Source organism: Dipodomys spectabilis, unplaced genomic scaffold (assembly GCF_019054845.1).
Source record: "Dipodomys spectabilis isolate Male_0828 unplaced genomic scaffold, ASM1905484v1 ptg000004l, whole genome shotgun sequence".
NCBI lineage: Eukaryota > Metazoa > Chordata > Mammalia > Rodentia > Heteromyidae > Dipodomys > Dipodomys spectabilis.
In genome coordinates, this window is record NW_024870681.1 from 2,461,676 (window position 1) to 2,480,962 (window position 19,287).

Here is a 19,287-nt window from a genome sequence, read left to right on the forward strand (position 1 = left end):
TTCAACTTTGGGGGGTCAAACCATACCCCCAAGCTCTGCCACTTTGCAGTAGGTTTTGCCAGAGGTAGCTATACTGTGAAAAGCACTATAATCTAAGAATCTCTTCCTGGATCACCCTCCCCAATGCCTCAGGTTAATTTTACCTTCCCAATTTTATATTCTTTTTGTTACAAAGGAACCTGAAAGAGGAGAAGAGTCAGGCTCCCTGAAACCAAGCTCTGACTGAGTAATAACTTACTCTCACTTTCTCTCTCTGCAAATGTGACAGTTCTATCCCCACTAGATGGGGGGCAGAGTTCCTAGATACATACAAAGGATCAGGTGGTGAAGGAGCATATGAATGACATCTAAGGTATAACTTCTCCACGATGTGACAGAGGAGGTAGAGACCTCGTGCCCTGGTTGTTTGTTGGCAGGGGGTCCCGTCTTTCAATTCCCGCGGTGCCCCCTCTACCAGACGCTCCGACCCCAGCAAGACAGGCCCCTGCGATCACAGGTGACCATCTCTTTCTGCTTACATTCGTGAAAGCACAAATTGCCTGAGGCCAGTTTCTGCTACCTTCCTTCCTCCCCTTCCTGTTCAAACCTGGCCACCAACCTCCTTCTCCCTCCCTGTCCCTGCTGGCACTTGAGTCTTGTCCAGGCTTCCATGTCTATGGTTAGACATGGTAGAAAGATTAATGCCATCTACCCCTCCTGCATATCCTTTGTAGAGCTGACTTTTCGTTGGAAGCAGCAAATGTCCAATGCATCTGAGCAATTCTCACAGGACATCCACTGCTGGGTACCAGGTAGACCCTGGCACCCAGGTACTAGGACTGGCGCCTCAGCCCTTGGCTGTCCTAATGACTAGACTATTGTAGCCTCCCTTTCAAGGTTGAGGAAGTGAGGAGGGGCTGTGGGGGGGCGGGGGGGCGATAGACCTTGGTCTAGGCAGCCCCTTCCCTTCACCCCAGCAGTTACCTGTGCCTGGTACAACTAGTGCTTACCTTGGTGGGGACCAGGAGTGGCAGAGGCAGCAGGAAAATGGGCAGCAAGAAGACAATCAGATAGGAACGATAGGCCCACAGGCCCTGCCAGCAAGTGGCCATGGTGCGGCCTGACCTGGGCTGCCAGAGTCTCCGCCTCTGGAAACCACAGAACTGAAGGACCGTAGGCAGCCCAACAGCAGGTGGCCCCGGGCAGGCTTATATAAAGCTGCCTGAGTGTTAACCATTGACCCACCCTGGCAATCAGAGTGTTTCTTGAAGTTGGGAGGTGGGAGTAAGGGGGAGGGACCTGCTGCAGGAGTAAAGATCAGGAAGACTTTGCAAAGAAAGGGAGGGGTGAGACAGAAGGAATGAAAGAGAATAAAGTCTAGACTTAACTGCTTGTGTGCAGAGGCTCTCTGGCTCCCAGCTGAAAAGAAAGGACCATCTGAGGCTGGAACCACCCAGCCTGGCTCTACCGAGCAAGAGCCCCAGTGTGTCTCCCAACCTTGCCGATCTCTCTCCTATTATTCTCCCAATGCCAGGTTCTCAGCTGAGCAATTGACAGGAGATGATCATGCCAAGTGGTGGTCAAGCAGAGGGTATGCCTGCCCAGTCTTCGAGAGGTGTCCTGTCCCCCTCCTCCTAGGGGTTTGCAGTCGAAAAGCCAGGCAGCAAGGCCCAAAGCTAGCACCCTACTTCCTTCTAGGTTGCAAGGAAACAATCAAAGTTTCCTACCTTGACAACTTTATATTTACCATGTGATGCTAATTCACTGACTTCCTCATACTACAGTAATCCCTTCCTCTTCTGAGGCTCCAATTAGACCACTTATGTATATTGAGCATTGAGTGTAGTGAGAGTACAATAAAGATTAATGATCTCCACGCCTCCCATCTCCTCTATTGCCATGGGAGACTAGCAAGGATTGTCTCATAGTTTGTTAACATATATAATCTCTCCATGCTATCACCCCACAAAACAAATATTTGACACCAATTTACCTTGACTCTGTGCTTAGTGCTAAGTATACAGAGATTAAAACGCTGCTGCGGCTGCTGCTGCTAGTGGTGGTGGTGGTACCAGCTAACATTTTCTTCAGCATGTAATATGACTGGTTAGTGTACTGTTTCATTGACTGAACCACCATACCATGGGCTGAGCATTAACTACCCATTTTACAGATGGGGAGAGTGAGGCCCAAAGATGCAGTCAGCTAGAATTGAAACATGCCTTATGAATGCCCTTGGGGAGTGTCAATCCAGTGTGGGAGCTGTGGAGGAGCACTGGAGACATCCAGTCAGATGCTGGAGGAGAAGGTATGTAGGCAAGGTTCCAGAGTGGAGTCTAGCCAAGTGCTGTTGGCTCACACCTGCAGTCTTAGCTACTCAGGAGGCTGAGATTCCAGGATCAAGGTTGATCAAGGATGGAAGCCAACTGTCATTTCAACATCGCTATCTCTTGGTAACCTTGCTGCCCTCAGCTTTCCCTTCTCTCTTGCTGTACTGCACACAGTAGGAGCTTCGTTCCTGCTCCTGATGGTAATCAGAGTGCGGCGATCTGTGTGTGCCAGAACAAGAAGTCAGTGTCCAGGAGAATGTTTCACATGGGGGAGAGGGGCTGGCAAAGATGCAGAAGGGTGTAGAGTTTAGAGAACACAAGGTTCCATGTGGCTGGCATGTGCGCTGGTGGGGGGCCGGTCTGAGAGCAGATCATCCTGTTTCCAGGTTGAACAATAGACACCCATAGATCCAGTGGGAGTGTGTGTGAATGAGACCCCCCACCCCCACCCCTCTCCATGCCCTACAGAGTAATCAGAGAGGTGTGGATGGTTCTTAGGGCCTGGGCCAGGCTGGGTGGGAAGTGGCACAAGACAGACAGATCAGCCACCCCCAGCCCTGTTCACTCCCACGGAGCCAGTCTGCCATCTGCTCAGGGCAAAGTGAGCGAGAGCCAGAAAGCTCAGGGATAGACAAAGGGTTTCAGACTGGCAGGACAAAAGGACAATACTTTAATTCTCTTTTCTCTAGGAGGAAGCCTCTCCCATGGCCCCAAGGTCCTGGAGGAGACATCAGAGCAACTAGGTTGGCCCTCACCCCTCCAGGAATAACATTCCCTATCAGTAAAATCAGCATCCTGACTCTTCTAAGTCTCCATTCCAGCCTGGGAGGGAGGCTTAGAGAAGTGTAGTTACTTGTCCAGCATCTACAAGAGAGAACTCAGGTTCCATTCTAAGACTGCCTAAGCCTTTGCTCTTGGTTCCTTCGGTGGCCTTGGAACAAAATTCAGTGTTTCCAAACTAGCTGTCTATTCTTTTCCTGATACCTCTGGCTGCTTCCTATAGCTCTCCTCAAAATCCTAGACTGTAGGGAATCTGCTAGTTTTCAGTCCTCCTCTGTAATGAAGTCATCTCCAAGTCAGTGTCCTAAGGCCAGAGGGAAGCCTCTGGCTTTCATCACAAGAACTTTCCTAGGGGCTGGGAAGGTGGCTCAGTGGTTGAGTGCTTGCCTTGCATGCATGAGGCCCTGGGTTCGATTCCTCAGCACCACATAAGCAGAAAAAGCCAGAACTGGCATTGTGGCTCAAGTGGTAGAGCTAAAGCCTTGAGCTGAAGAGCTGAGGGACAGTGCCCAATCCCAGAATTCAGGCCCACGACCAGCAAAAAGAAAAAAAGAAAAAAAAAAAAAGAACTTTCCTGGGCTAGGAATGTGGCTTAGTGGTAGAGTACTTGACTAGCATGCATGAAGCCCTGGGTTCAGTTCCTCAGTACCACATAAACAGAAAAAGCCAGAAGTAGCGCTGTGGCTCAAGTGGTAGAGTGCTAGCTTTGAGTAAAAGAAGCTTAGGGACAGTACCCAGGCCCTGAGTTCAAGCCCTAGGACTGGCAAACAAAACAAAAACAAAACCCAAAACAAAACAAAAAAACACTTTCTCCTGGGCACTTGTGGTTGGTTCATGCCTGTAATCTTAGCTACTAAGGAGGCTGAGATTTGAGGATTAAGGTTCAAACCCAGCCTGGATAGAGAAGTCCAGATACACTGTCTGTTTCTCTGTCTCTCTCTGTCTCTGTCTCTGTCTCTCTCTCTCTTTTAGGGGGGTGGTCCGAGACAGGGATGTGAACTTAGTATCTGATATTTTTGCTCTGGCAAAAATATTGGCTGGCACTCTACCACCTGAGCCACACCTCTAACCCTTCTTATCTCCAATTCACCACTGAAAAGCTAGAAATGGAGCTGTGGTTTAAATAGCAAAAACAAAACCAAAAACCAAAAACCAAAATAAAACCTCAGGGACAGTGCCCAGTCTCTGAGTTCAAGCCCCATTAATGGCATTAAAAAAAAAAAAAAGACCACCTTTTCTCTCACCCAACAACCAAGGCCTTGCTCAGTCTCCCAGTTTGTCCCACCCTCTCTCCTGTACTTTATGGTAAAAATAACTGTGCTTTTCTTCCTGATTTGTCCTTGTCTGTGAGCAGCTCTTGCAGATACATGGCTGTCTTTCCTCAGACTTTGCCTGTGACAGCTCCCTGTCCTATATAAGGGGGGGAAATGTCACTGGGAAACACCTGCTCTGCACTTTGCTCATTGCCCTTTGTGGAGAGGGTGCAGGGCATGTGAAAGTCTAAGGGGGACATAAGATGTGCCCAGTTTGTGAGACGCAGCTTTTCTTCAGAAGCAGATGGCTGATAACCTGGAAGTAGTGCTAGGGCACAAAGGTGGCCTTTAGGAAGTTCACACTTTGACAGGTAGACACTCGGGTGAACTTAGAAGTTCCCTGGGGTTGAACTGACTGAGTCTGGGGACCAAAGGGGCACATCCCAAGTGGTTTAAGAATAGCAGAGACCAGAAATGACTGATAAAAGACATAGGATTAGCCGGGCACTGATGGCTCATGCCTGTAATCCTAGCTACTTAGGAGGCTGAGATCTGAGGATCACGGTTCAAAGCAAATCCTGAGCAAGAAAGTCTGTGAGACTCTTTATCTCCAATTAACCACCAGAAAACTGGAAGTGGCACTGTGGCTCAATGTGGTAGAGCATTAGCTTGAGCAGAAGAGCTCAGAGACAGCACCCAGGCCCTGAGTTCAAGGCCCATGACCTACAAAAGAAAAAAGAAAAGGGGACTGTACAGTTTAGAGGAGAGAAGGCCATGCGTTGTGAACCCTTGATGAAAGAAGAATGCAGGGATGTTCTCTAACACAGAGACGACCACGAGTCACTGGAGCTGAGCAGGTGCACTGGTGTGAGGTTAGCAAGAAAATTCTCCCTCCCAAAGCAGCATACTCCTGTGTGGCCAGCTTGCCCTGAAGGTGACAGTGAAGGGTGGCACCTTGCTTACTAGGTATCCTGGACCCCAAAATCTTTCTCCAGGTACCTGACTGCTCCCCTTGTCTTCCACTTCCTTTCCAACTGGGTCCATACAGCTCATTTCATTTATCTATTTATTTGTTTATGTATTTATTTTTGTGCCAGTACTGAAGCTTGAACTTCGGGTATGAGTGCTGTCCCTGAGCTTTTTTTTTTTACTCAAGATTGGCACTCTACTACTTGAACCACTGCTCCATTTGTACTTTTTGGTGGTGAATTGGAGACAAGAGTCTCAAGGACTTTCCTGTTGTGGCTGGCTTCAGTTCATGATCCTCAGATCTCAGTCTCCTAAGTTGCTACGATTACAGGCATAAGCCACTGGCTCCAGGCTTACAGTTCATTTAAAAAATGTTCACCCCATGGGCTGGGAAGGTGGCTCAGTGGTAGAGCGATTGCCTTGCATGCATGAGGCCCTGGGTTTGATTCCTCAGTACCACCTTAGCAAAAAGAAAAAAGCCAGAAGTGGTGCTGTGGCTCAAGTAGTAGAGTGCTAGCCTTGAGCTGAAGAGCTGAGGGACAGCGCCCAGGCCCAGAGTTCAGGCCCCATGACCAGATCCCCCCCCCAAAAAATATTCACCCCTACCTCAACTCCCTACAACTGGCAAGGTGTGCAGAAGGTGCTTCGATGTCACTATGAGATCATTCATTCCCTCTTTGCTTTTTCCCCTTTGGCTCAGCTCTCCCTGCTGCTACTTCTTAGTCACTAAATAAACCAGACTCACTCTTCAGATACCCAGTCAAGATCCTCATTTTCTAAAATCTCCAGGGAGTTCCCAGGCTCTTGCTTCTCTTATGCATAGTGTCCCTTCCTTCCTCCTCCTCCTCCTCCTCCTCCTCCTCCTCCTCCCCCTCCCCCTCCCCCTCCTCCTCTTCCTCCTCTTCTCCCTAACCTTCTTACTGGTGAACCAGTCTTGTTGCTCTTTCAAGCTCAGGCTAAGACTGCATTTCCTTTGTAAACTGTCATTACAGCCTGGAACAGGTCCCCTGCTAAGCACCTCCTATCACAGGATATGGTTCTCCTGATAACCTTCCACACCCCATCACCTGCAATCCCCAGCAAGGCAGGGTCTGTCTGTACAGAGCCAGAGATCAACAAATACATGTTGAAATAATGGGTTGGTTGGGTAGAAGGATAGATGGGTGGATGAGATGCCCACCAGATAATTTATAAGGTTCATGGTGAATAGACAGCCCTCTTTCCAGCATGCTCTGGAGCTTGAGCTAACTCCTAGAGAGACCATTGGTTAGATTAAAGGGCAAAGAGGTAAATAGGTTTTTACTTCTTGGGAACCCCAGAATCAAACTTTCCAGAGCTGACCCTGCCTATCACTCTAGTTGCTGGAAGCTGGCTGGGAATTCAGGGGGTATTCTAGTCCTATAAGGGACCTGAAGATCATTAATACACAGTTGGTCCCAAAACCATCTCCCCATATCACTGAGCAGCAAGCTCCATCCCTTCTTCTTCTTCTTCTTTTTCTTGGTTATGGGGCTTGAACTCTGGGCCTGGTACTCCCTGAGCTCTTCAGCTCAAGGCAAGTGCTCTACCACTTGATCCACAGCACCATTTCTGGTTTTCTGGTGGTTAATTGGAAATGAGAGTCTCATGGACTTTCCTTGCCCCATCTGGCTTTAAACCTGGATCCTCAGATCTCAGCCTTCTTCTAAGTCTCTATGCCCACCTTTTTTTACATTACTTTTTATGTGCCCGTATTGGGACTTGAACTCAGGGCCTGGACTCTGAACCTTAGCTTTTTCCCTCAAGGTTGGCACTCTACCACTTAAGCCACTGCTCCACTTCTGGTTTTTTGATAGTTAATGGGAAATAAGAGTCTCACCAACTTTCCTCCTCCCAGCTGGCTTTGAACTGTGATCCTCAAATCTCAGCTTCCTGAATAGGATTATAGAAGTGAGCTACTGGCCCCTGATGCTTTTTCTTTTGGTTTGTTTGTTTTTGTTTTTAGGAACAGTAGTTAGATTATCTTACTTTCCCTCTAGCAGAAAATAGAACTGTCGCTCCAGTGGCAAAATACCAGCCTTGAGCAAAAAAAAAAAAAAAAAAAGTTAAGTGAGAGTTCAAGTCCCTGAGTTCAAGCCCCAGTACTGGCATACAAAATAAAACAACCAAACAAACAAAAGAAACCAAACATTTCTCTGTAACAGTGCACTGGTGTTCCAGTTTTTCCACATTCCCACCAATACTGTCCTTGTTTTTATTATTACTTCTAAATAGCCATCTGAATAGGTATGGAGTGATACTTTATTGTGCTTTTGATTTGCATTTCTCTAATGACTAATGATATTGAGCAACTTGCATATAATTGTGGGCCATTCATATATCTTATTCATGTCTGTAGTCTATTTTCAATATTGGGCTCTTATAAAGATGTCTTTATGTATTCTGGATATGGCCCTCTTCTCAGATGCACAAACAAATGTGTTCTCCCATTCTTTGTTTTATCCTGAAGATAGTCATGCCTCCATGACAGAACACCTTCCTGGCATGCACAAGACCCTATGTTGTTTCCTAGTGCTTCAAGAAGGAAGTGGGAGGAAGAAGAAGAGGTAGAGAAAATGAAGAGGAAAACCAGCCAGAGTGGACAATGGTAGCAATGTTCACTTCTCCCTTGAGTGCCAGAATCAAGAGGTCCATGTTGGTCAGGTGCTGGTGGTGCACGCCTGTAATCCTAGCTACTCAGGACGCTGAGATCTGAGGATTGCAGTTTAAAGCTAGCCTGGGCAGGAAAGTCCATGAGACTCTTAACTCGGAAAACCAGAAGTGGTGCTGTGGCTCAAGTGGTAGTGCACTTGCCTTGAGCTGAAGAGCTGAGGGACAGCGCCCAGGCCCAGAGTTCAAGCCTTATGACTGGAAAAAACAAACAAACAAAAAAAAAACCAGCCTTGGCAAGAAAGTCTATAAGACTCTTATGCCTTGAGCAAATAAAGCTTGGGGTGGGGGTGGGGGTGCGGTTGAAGGCATAAGTGATTGAAAGTGTCAGGTACTGAGCTCAAGTCACAGTTTTGGACCTAAAAAAATAGAAAGTAAGTTCTGGGACAGCACTAGGTATTGAGTTCAAGCCCCAGGACCAGCACCAAAAAGAAGAGAAGGAGAGGAGAGGAGAAGAGGAGGAGGAGGAGGACAAAGAAAGGAGAACAAAAGAAAACAATGCTTTCTTAGAATCCAGTCTAGGGATTGTCATCATCAGTCTCAGAGACCATCAGTGAAGGAGAATCTAAGCACTGAGTCTGAGCAAGCCTTTTCCCACAGGGGCAGTGACAAGGTTGACCTCATATCCTATGTTCTGACCTTGAAGACTAGTGTTTGAGAAGAGCACAGCTCTGGGTGAGGGACTTTCCCTAAGGAAGCAGGACCTAATCAGATTGTCCTGGGTGGGGGTGGAGATAAGGCTGAGAGAGCTGGGCACTGTGTGATGAGGCTTGTGGAACATTGCCCAGATGACAAGCTGCTGATCTGGTCCTTCTCTCCTGTCTGGGAATCCCTCCACTCTCCAGCATAGGAGCAGCTTCCAAGCTCAAGGTGGGCTGAGAGGCCTGGACCCTAGACCCCACTGCTCACCCAAGCTCTGATCCAAGCTGGCTGCACAACCTTCTCCTGGCCTTTTGTATTTAAGTCTCAGTTGCCACTGTATAAAATGAACATGAGGGGCTGGGAAGGTGGCTCAGTGGTACAGTGCTTGCCTTGCATGCATGAGGCCCTGGGTTCAATTCCTCAGCACCACATAAGCAAAAAGAAAAAAGCTGGAAGTGGCGCTGTGGCTCAAGTGGTAGAGCGCTAGCCTTGAGCTGAAGAGCTGAGGAACAGCGCCCAGGCCTAGAGTTCAGGCCCCACGACAGGACCCAAAAAAATAAAAAAAAATAAAATGAACATGAGCCAGATCCTTAGAAGGTAGGCAACTTATATGCGAGACAATCCATAGGTGAAGAGGGCCCAGCACACAGTAGATCCTGAAGAAAAAGGAGTTCTCTTTCTCTTTTCCTGTTGGCTTCCTCCTCTTCCATCTGCACTGTTGTGTCTCCATCCTGCCCAGCCTCCAAGTCCTTCCGTTACTCACATTGGCTGAACAGAGCCTCATGGAATCTCTTCTAATTGAGCACCAGTAGCTCATGCCTATAATCCTAGCTACTGAGATTTGAGGACCATACTTGAAAGCCAGCCAGAGCAGAAAAATCCATGAGAAACTTATCTTCAATTAACCAGCAAAAAGGCAAAAGTGGAAAGGTGGCTCAAGTGGTAGAGTGCCAGCCTTGAGTGAAAAATGCCCAGGGACAGCATCCAGGCCAAGTTCAAGCCCCAGTACTGGTGCACACATGTGTACACACACACACACACACACACACACACACACACACACACACATACACACACACCTCAAAACCTCTTCCCCTTCCCCAGAAGAGGATCACATCTTCCTCTCTTGTCTGAATCTCAGCCCATGTTCACCTCATTCTCTGCAAAACCTCTAGACTCAGGTCCTACAGGCTGCTCCAGTTTCTGGCACAAGATGTACTTCTGTTGGTTACATTTGTCCCTGGCATGTCCCCAAAGAGACTGTGAGAGCCTGGAGAGCAGAACGGATCTGATTTGGCCCCCCCTCCTCGGGTATGTGGTTCAATGTGTGCTATAGTTCAGCAAATTTCCTCTCTGAACTAAGGTCAACAGGGAACACCTTACTGTTTAGTTAGCAAAGGACACTGATCTCCAGGGCAGAGGGGTATCTTCTTTCCGTGGGTCTGCCCCCAACCTTGATACCATTAATGTAATCAGATCCCTAGGCCAGAAGTCAGACTCTTGGGTGTTTCAGCTAGTCAGGTCTAGCCACTCCCCCTAATCCACCCATTAGACCTGAATTGTGATGGTCTATTAAGACAGCCCATTTTCCAGCACTTTCATCTGGTTTAAATAGAAGATGAAGGAGGGCCGTGGTGAGGTCTGCAGAATTAAGCAGTGCTGGTCCAAGGATGGCCTTGTTCATCCTTATCTTCTGATCCTTATCGTCCTTCTAGTTCTGCCAGGTGGTCTGAAGAAGTCCTTATGGCTTGAGGGGACAATCTGATTCTCATGACATGATGGTTGTGCTCCTGGGAGATAATTGTACTTATTTGAGACAATTGGGAGGTCATCTGTCTTGCCAGAAAGGCTATTGGTTGGGGGTGGGGGGGGGGGGCGGGTGGATGGTTTCAGTCATTTGCTCTAAAGATATTATCAATCAATGCAGTCCTTTCTGGAATCCAAGGTGACTGAAGAAGAAAATGGCTCATTGCAAAGGGGCTAGATGCAAGTTAAAAGTCCAGACTTTTTAGCAAAAGCAGTTTTTAAGAACGTCTTCCCTCCACCCTCTTTTCAATGAAGGAGCGGATAGTCACAGAGATTCTGGAGAAGATGCTAGAGATCAGTCAGGCAATTTTTTAAAATTTCTTGCTGAAGACACTGAGGCCCCAGAGAAGTAAAGAGAGACACTCCCAAGATCACACACACACACTTGGCATACACTAGACTAGAACTCAGGGCTTTTGCTGTGGTCATTTCACCAGCAACAGTATGCCTGCCAAGTCAGAGCCAGAGGCCAGATTCTTCCTGGAGAACTCATCAGCCTCTCCACCCTCCCTATAGCCCGCTCCCTGGCTGTATGTGAGGAGGTGGAGGAGTAGGCAGCCACCCCCAGCTGAAAGGAAAGAGTCAGAGCCAAAGCCCAATAGAGACAGTGGAGGCACCAAGTGACCAAAGTGCCCACCGCGGCCTTCTGGCAGACTAGGGCCCTGCTTTACACAACGCACAAACAGGACTGCAACCTCAGGAATGCTGCGGAACAGCTCTCTCCGGGGCACGGCTGGGAGCAGTGTCTCCCAGCACCTCCCCAGCTGCCGCCACAGGTTCTGGAACACCAGCCCTGTCCTGGCTTGCGCACCCTGCTGGATGCTTCCAGCAGTGCAAGCACCATCCACGCCCAACACCAGGGGCAACATTTTTCACTTCTCTTTCTGGGCCCCAAATGAGATACTGTAACATGTAGGTAAATAAATATAATGATTCGCATATTATATATCAAATATATATTAAATATGTGTAGTATATAATATATGAGGATTTATATTTTTTATTAAAACATCAATTTATAGATTTTGATATTAATATATCAAGAAAAATTAACACATTATATATTTAAAAATTAATTACTATATAATAATATATTTATGATAAATAGTTATATTAAAATATAAATATTTATAAATATATCAACATATTGATATGATATTATATTTATTATTATATTGCATATAAATATATTTTATATATTAAATATATGATACGATACAAAATATGATATGATATTAAATATGTCATATATAATATATCCTGTATATTATATATGATATATATCATATCAATATTTTTACTATGAGTGTATTTATTATAAATTTATAATAACCATTATAATTTATTATCAATAATGTATAGTATAAATATTAAATTAATATAACATAATAAAATATAAATAATATAACTATGCATAGTATGAATAAAATATATTAATATTAATATATTAAAATACTAATATATAACATATATTTAAATTTTAATGTGTTATATATTAACACATATTGTATATGATACTTATATATTAATACATATATTACATATATATTTATATGTAATATAATGTATACTGTAAAATAACATTAATATATTAAATGTTAAGACATTAATATATAATATATTAAAATATATTAGTACATTAAACATATTTATATAACATATATTAATATTAATTATTATTAATACATCAATGTTTGTTATTATATTGATATATAAACATATAGTATATGTTATATATTATCCTATTTATATTTACATATATATAGGTATATTAACATACATTATATATTATATACATAAAGATTTTCCCCCCTAAAATGTCGCTTTGTGGCTATCAAGGTTCTATTTTAATACCCTTATGCCAATGTATAGTTCATAAGAACAACAGTTGTCACTTACTATTTGGCACTTACAACAATCTGAAAATTAGTTACATCCTTGCTACATCCTGTTTTAGGCAAGTGGGATTAAAAAAAATGACAACCTAGCCGGGTGCTGGTGGCTCACGCCTGTAATCCTAGCTACTCAGGAGGTTGAGATCTGAGGATCGCGGTTCAAAGCCAGCCCGGGCAGGAGAGACCGTGAGACTCCTATCTCCAATAACCCCCCCCACCCCCCCCCCACCCCCCCCCACCCCCCCCACCCCCCCCCACCCCCCCCACCCCCCCCCCCCACCCCCCCCCACCCCCCCCACCCCCCCCCCCCACCCCCCCCACCCCCCACCCCCCACCCCCCCACCCCCCCACCCCCCCCCCCCCCCCCCCCCCCCGCCAGAAAACCGGAAGTGGCGCTGTGGCTCAAGTGGTAGAGCACTCACCTTGAGCTGAAGAGCTGAGGGACAGCGCCCAGGCCGAGTTCAAGCCCCACGACCGACCAAAAAAAAAAAAAAAAAAAATGACAACCTAAAGACCAATGAGGTTCAGTCAATTGCTCTGTCACACAGCTAGTAGATGACAGAGCTGTGGTTTGGAACGATCCAGTTCCATATCTAGGTAATAATGTCCCCATCTCCCCAGTGGCCTTAGAGTACACACTTCTATTTGAATATGTCTCTACGTATATATGCTTAGATATGCATGTTTACATGTATGTGGGTTTCTGATATATACTCTTCTATTGTTGAAAAGGGAAGGGAGACAATCTAAGAAATGTGTCATTAAGAGATTCTGTCATTGTGCAAACATCACAAAGTGTAATTAAAAACTAAGATGGTTACCATGTCACTGAGTGACAGTTTTACAGGATTAACATGGTATATATGGACCATCATTGACCAAAATGTCTTGATGCAAAGTACAGATGTGTGTGAGTATATGCAGCCAATTTGGCACATCATGCATTTGTGTGTGTGTGTGCACGCATGCGCGCATGTGTGTGTGTGTGTATGTGTGTGTGTGCATGCACATGCGCGCACCCATTCTGGGGCTTGAACTCAGGGCCTTGGCACTGTCCCTGAGCTTTTTTGTTCAAGGCTAGTGCTCTACCATGGATTTTTGGTGGTTAAATAAAGATAAGAGGGGCTGGGAAGGTGGCTCAGTGGTAGAGCGCTTGCCTTGCATGCTCGAGTCCCTGGGTTCGATTCCTCAGCACCACATAAGCAAAAAGAAAAAAGCCAGAAGTGGCGCTGTGGCTCAAGTGGTAGAGCGCTAGCCTTGAGTTGAAGAGCTGAGGGACAGCGCACAGGCCCAGAGTTCAGGCCCCACGACCGGACCCCAAAAAAAATAAAAATAAAGATAAGAGTCTCACAAACTGTCCTGTCCAGGCTGACTTTGAACCTTAATCCTAAAATCTCAGTCTCCTGAGTAGCTAGGCTTATAGGCATGAGCCACTAATGCCCAGCGTGTATTTGTATTATGATGTGCAAGCAAATGCACTTGAGTTAGTGTGTGCAGTACATGCATGCATAGGAATGTTAGAATAATGTTTGCTTCTGTATGGACATATTGCAGTGAGAGGGGAGAATTTGACAAATATTCTACACAGAATCATTGTACATGGAGAGAAAGAAGGAAAGATTCTGAGAGCTTCTAGATGATCAATATGGTTACCAGATATCCAAGTATTCTAAAAATGTGCTTCCTACTTATAACTTCTGTCTGTCCCTCTGCCAAGAGTAATCCTAACACTTAGCAAAAAAGATTTTGTGTAGATGATAGATATGGACATATTTGTATTTGAGTTATGTCCCTTAATGTTATATTTGTAATTCACCCTACTACCAGGTATAATTGTGGTTCATTTATTCTTGCCATATAATATTCCATAACATGAATATCCACAATTTACCAATCTGTTCTGCTATTGATGGAGATTTAGGTTGTCTCTAGATAGTTGGGTAGCTTAGTCCAGACTTGATGGGCCTGAAGCTGGTGGCTTGTGCCTGGAATCCTAGCTACTCAAGAGGCTGAGATGTGAGGATCTTGCTTTGAAACCAGCCCAGGCAAGGAAGTCCATGAGAGTCTTAGCTCCAATTAACAACAACAACAACAAGCTAGAAATGGAGCTGTGTTAAACAGGTAGCGCAGCAGACTACCACTTAGCAAAAAAGCTCAGAGACAGTACCCAAGCCCTGAGTTCAAGCCATGGTTACCCACCCCCCCAAAAAAAGACTCTTTTTTTTGTCTTTTACTTTCAATTATTCAGGACTTCAATATTGCATGGTAACTTTGATTTGTGTTCCTCTGGTGACAAATGAGGTTGTACAGAAAAAATTTATATGCAAATTACCCATTTAGATATTCACTTGGGGCCAGTATCTGTTTGAGTTTTTTGTCCATTTGTGAGGCTAAGTGGACCTACCTTGCCTTGAATATTGACCATCCCCAGGACATAAAGAGAAAAACCCAGGCAGCTACAAAGTGGGAGGGAGAGTTTCATGTTTAATTCGGTACCTTCTCCCTTCTTCCTTTTTATTTTTTGTTTGCTTGTTTGATTTTGTCAGTTGCAGGGCTTGAACTCGGGGCCTGGGTGCTTTCCCTGAGCTTCTTTGTGCTCAAAGCTAGCGTTCTACATGAGAGCCGCAGCTCCACTTTTGCTTTTGAGGGGTTAATTGGACATAAGAGTCTCAGGCTGTCCAGGCTGGCTTTGAACCAAGGTCCTTAGATTTCAGCCTCCTGAGTAGCTAGGATTATAGACATGAGCTACCAGTACCTGGCCCTACTTCCTTTTTAAATCAATATACATTATTTGTAAACAGAGAGGGTTCATTGTGACATTTCCATACATGTAAACAACTGTCTCCAGATCAATCCTCACCCCTTCCCTCATTCTCCCCATCTCTCTCCTCTTTTGTAAGACAATATCAACAGGTTTCATTGTTCTATTTTCGTACATGCCAATAAACTACTTTGACCACATTCACCTTCATTTACCATCTCCATTAGACCTCCTCACTCACTGTTATTTGTCTGCTCCCCACCCACCCCAGGAAACAGAGCCTGGTTCACTTTCCTGTTTGTTATTTTTGAGAGGGCTTTAATTATACCAAGGGTTTTCATCATGGTATTTTAGATGTGTATATATCATATTTTTTTTGGTTGATTGTAGGGCTTGAACTTAGGGCCTGGGCACTGTCCCTGAGACTCTTTGTGTTCAAGGCTAGAACTCTACCGCTTGAACCACTGTGCCACTTCTGGTTTTTGAGTGGTTAATTGGAGATAAGTCTCATGGGGACTTTTCTGCCTGGGCTAGCTTCAAACCATAATCCTCACATCTCAGCCTCCTGTGTAGCTAGGATTACAAGCATGAGCCACTGGCGCTTGGCCATATATTGTCTTTTGATTAGAACAATTCTCTCTCTACTGCTTTCTCTTTCCCTATCCTCTCATCTCCAATTGGTTATCAGCGTATGTTCATTGAGATTCTTTATGCCATCTTCATATCTAATTGAGATACAGGATGCCCATGGCAGATGGTGATTGATGGGGTTTGGGGAATCCAGTCTGGAGGGGTGGGAGGGGAGAGGTGTGTGTGTGTGCGTGTGTGTGTGTGTGTGTGCACGCCAGCAAGAAGGTCCTGGTAAAGGATGAGTGAAGTGATTCAATAGTGTCCACCTTTATCCTCAGTGTAAAGCTCAGAGATCCTCCAAGTCTGGTCTCTCAGACAGAGTCTGTCATGGTGGTCTGACCCTTGCAGCATCCCGGGAAGTCCTGGTGTCTGTTTTGCACTTTTCAGTGTAGAAGACTTTGATGGTGGCTTACTGGGTGTAACTGTTTATTCATATCCGTGCAGGCCTGTCACTATAAACATCAACACAGCAAAAATAGAGTTATCTTAGCTGGCCTGGACAGAAAAGTCTGTGAGACTCTTATCTCTAATTAATTACCCAAAAGCCAGCATTAGAGCTGTGGCTTAAAGGGCAGAGTGCCAATTTTGAGTGAGAAGCTAAGCAGAGCACCGGTTCTGAGTTCAAGCCTCAGAACCAACATACACATCAATCTGTATCTTTGACAAGCCTTTGAACAAACAGGTTGGTGTACCTTCCTGGATGGCTTTCAAGTTGGGGACGTTTTCTGGCTGAGAGTATTGTGATAGTTCTAGGCATGGCCACCAGGGGGCAAGCAAGAACAGCAGGTGCAAAGCACCCTACTGTTACAGTTGAGTAGCCAGCCTGTGTATACTCCATAGTCCTAGCCTTATCCCTGGATGAGGTCTATCCTCAACAGATCAACCACTGGGGGGTTTTTTGCTGAGAAGAGGGCCAGGGATGCACCCAAGAGCCTGATCCTAGGGAACACTGAACAGCACTGAACAGCCCTCGTCCTGGCTGCGTTCTCCTCCACATCAGGCTTGAAGGACAGCGGCTTGATATCCATGATGTTGCCGACAACTCAATCACCACCAGACAACAGCATCTCGTGTAGCCTGTTTCTCCACGGGCAGTGTAGGGAGAAATGTCTGATGCCTCCCACCTTGCCAAGGGCTGGATATATGATATGTCAGTCCTGCGTTTTTGTGGAGACTAGATTTTTTCCTTCTGGTACTGGGATTGGATTTCAGGCCTTGTATGTGCTTAGGCAAGTGCCCTACCCCTTGAGCTATGACCCCCCCCCCCCCCCCCGCCCAGCTCTTTTTCTTTTATTGTTTGAGCTAAGGTCTTGCTAACTTTACCAAAGATGACCTTGAATTCATGGTTCTTTTGCTTCCAGCTCTTGAGTAGCAGGGATTGCAGATGTGCACTCCACAGCTGGTAGGAGCACATTATTGAGCAGAGTGACAGAATAGGATTATTGCTGGGATCACTCATAGCAATGTCCCATAGAATGTACTTCTTGGCTCCTGATGCCTGGATTCCCAGAAGTGCCTGGATTCCCAGAAGTGCTGGGATTCCCAGAACTGCCCAGCTTCCTGTGACCAGGTTGTTCAGTGTTCTTTGGACTCCGAGAGCCTTCAAAGCCTTCCAAAAAAGTGATGGGGAAAAATACTGCTAGATACACACAACGGATACATTTTGAAACACCACAGTTACTCTCTCAGTATTCATACTTGTTCCTTGTTTTTGCCTTTGTTTTTTTTTTTTTTTTTTGCCGGTCATGGGATCTGGGTGCTGTCCCTCAGCTCTTCAGCTCAAACTGAAGAGCTCTTCAGCGCTCTACCACTAGAGCCACAGCGCCACTTCCGGCTTTTTCTGTTTATGTGGTACTGAGGAATAGAACCCAGGGCCTCATGCATGCATATATATCTATATCTATCTATCTATATATATAGATAGATAGATATATAATATATAGATATATATATTTCTTTTAAAAAGATAACAAGAAAGTAAAATAGACTTCGTTGGTGGATGGCTTTGGGGAGAAAGGGAATGACTGGATACAGCAGACTATGGTTGCGGTATTTTATATGCATATACGAAAACAGAACAATGAAAGTAGTTGACATTGTTTTTTGGAGTTTTTTTTTTTGTTTTTTTTTTGGGTCCGGTCGTGGGGCCTGAACTCTGGGCCTGGGCGCTGTCCTTCAGCTCTTCAGCTCAAGGCTAGTGCTCTATCACTTGAGCCACAGTGCCACTGCCGGCTTTTTTCTTTTTGCTTATGTGGTGCTGAGAAATCGAACCCAGGGCCTCATGCATGCAAGGCAAGCGCTCTACCACTGAGCCACCTTTCCAGCCCTTTGGCGTTTTTTTGTTTTGTTTTGTTTTTGGGGGATCCGGTCGTGGGGCCTGAATTCTGGGCCTGGGTGCTGTCCCTCAGCTCTTCAGCTCAAGGCTAGCGCTCTACCACTTGAGCCACTTCCGGCTTTTATTCTTTTTGCTTATGTGGTGCTTAGGAATTGAACCCAGGGCCTCATGCATGTAAGGCAAGCCCTCTACCACTGAGCTACCTTCCCAGCCCCTCAACCCCTTAAATCTAAAAAAAAAAAAAAAAAAAAGTTCAGGCTCATGCCAGTGATCTTAGCTACTCAGGAGGCTGAGATCTGAGGATCAAGGTTCAAAGCCAGCCCAAGCAAAAATGATTGACTTTTCTTTTTTTCTTTTTTCTTTTTTTTTACATTCCTGGGGCTCAAGCTCTGGGTTTGGGCGCTGTCCCTAAGCTCCTAAGCTCCTTTTTGCTCAACGCTAGCCTTCTACCACTTGAGCCACAAGACCACCTCCAGCTTTTTTCTGTGATTAATTGGAGATAAGAGTCTCATGGACTTTCCTACCTGGGCTGGTTTTGAACTATAATCCTCAGCACACTGGCTCCGAGTGCAAGCCCTAGACTGGCACAATTTAATTAATTAATTAATCAGTTCATTAATTCAAAGCCAGGCGATGGTTCATGCTTGTAATCCTAGTTAGTTAGGAGGCTGAGATCTGATGATCGAAGTTCAAAGCCAACCCCAAGGCCGACAAATCTGAGTGATTTTTATGTTCAACTAACCAGAAAAAAACTGGAAGTAGAGCTGTGGCACAAGTGATAGAGTCCCAGCCTTGAGTAAAAAAGGTAAGGGATAGTACTCAAACCCTGAGTTCAAGCCCCATAAGTAAATAAGGATGCAATTAAATAAATAAATACATTCATTTCCAATTTTCCTTTTTTTTTTTTGATAGTACTGAGGACTGGAATCAGGATCTCTACCACTGATTCATACTACTAGCAAGATCTGGGATTTTGTTTGACAAATTGGAGACTGAACACATTGTCTAAGGCATGTTAAACTAGCTCTCTGCCTAAAATAAGTTTAGCTGCCTGGCGCAGGTGGCTCACACCTGTAATCCTAGCTACTCAGGAGGCTGAGATTTGAGGATTGCGGTTCAAAGCCAGCCTGGGCAAGAAAGACCGTGAGACTCCTAGCTCCAATAAACCCCAGAAAACCGGAAGTGGTGCTGTAGCTCAAGTGGTAGAGCGCTCGCCTTG

At 45.5% G+C, this 19,287-nt stretch overlaps 1 protein-coding gene across 1 annotated transcript in view; it reads right to left on the bottom strand.

Moving 5' to 3' along the window:
* The window catches only part of Slc13a2 (solute carrier family 13 member 2), a 28,283-nt gene extending 27,125 nt beyond the window's left edge, over positions 1-1,158 (bottom strand). The window contains exon 1 of the mRNA XM_042693179.1: positions 990-1,158. Within this exon, the coding sequence (XP_042549113.1) occupies positions 990-1,091 (102 nt within the window). The 5' untranslated portion in view covers positions 1,092-1,158. The remainder of the gene's footprint in view (positions 1-989) is intronic.
* Positions 1,159-19,287: the final 18,129 nt, after the last annotated feature.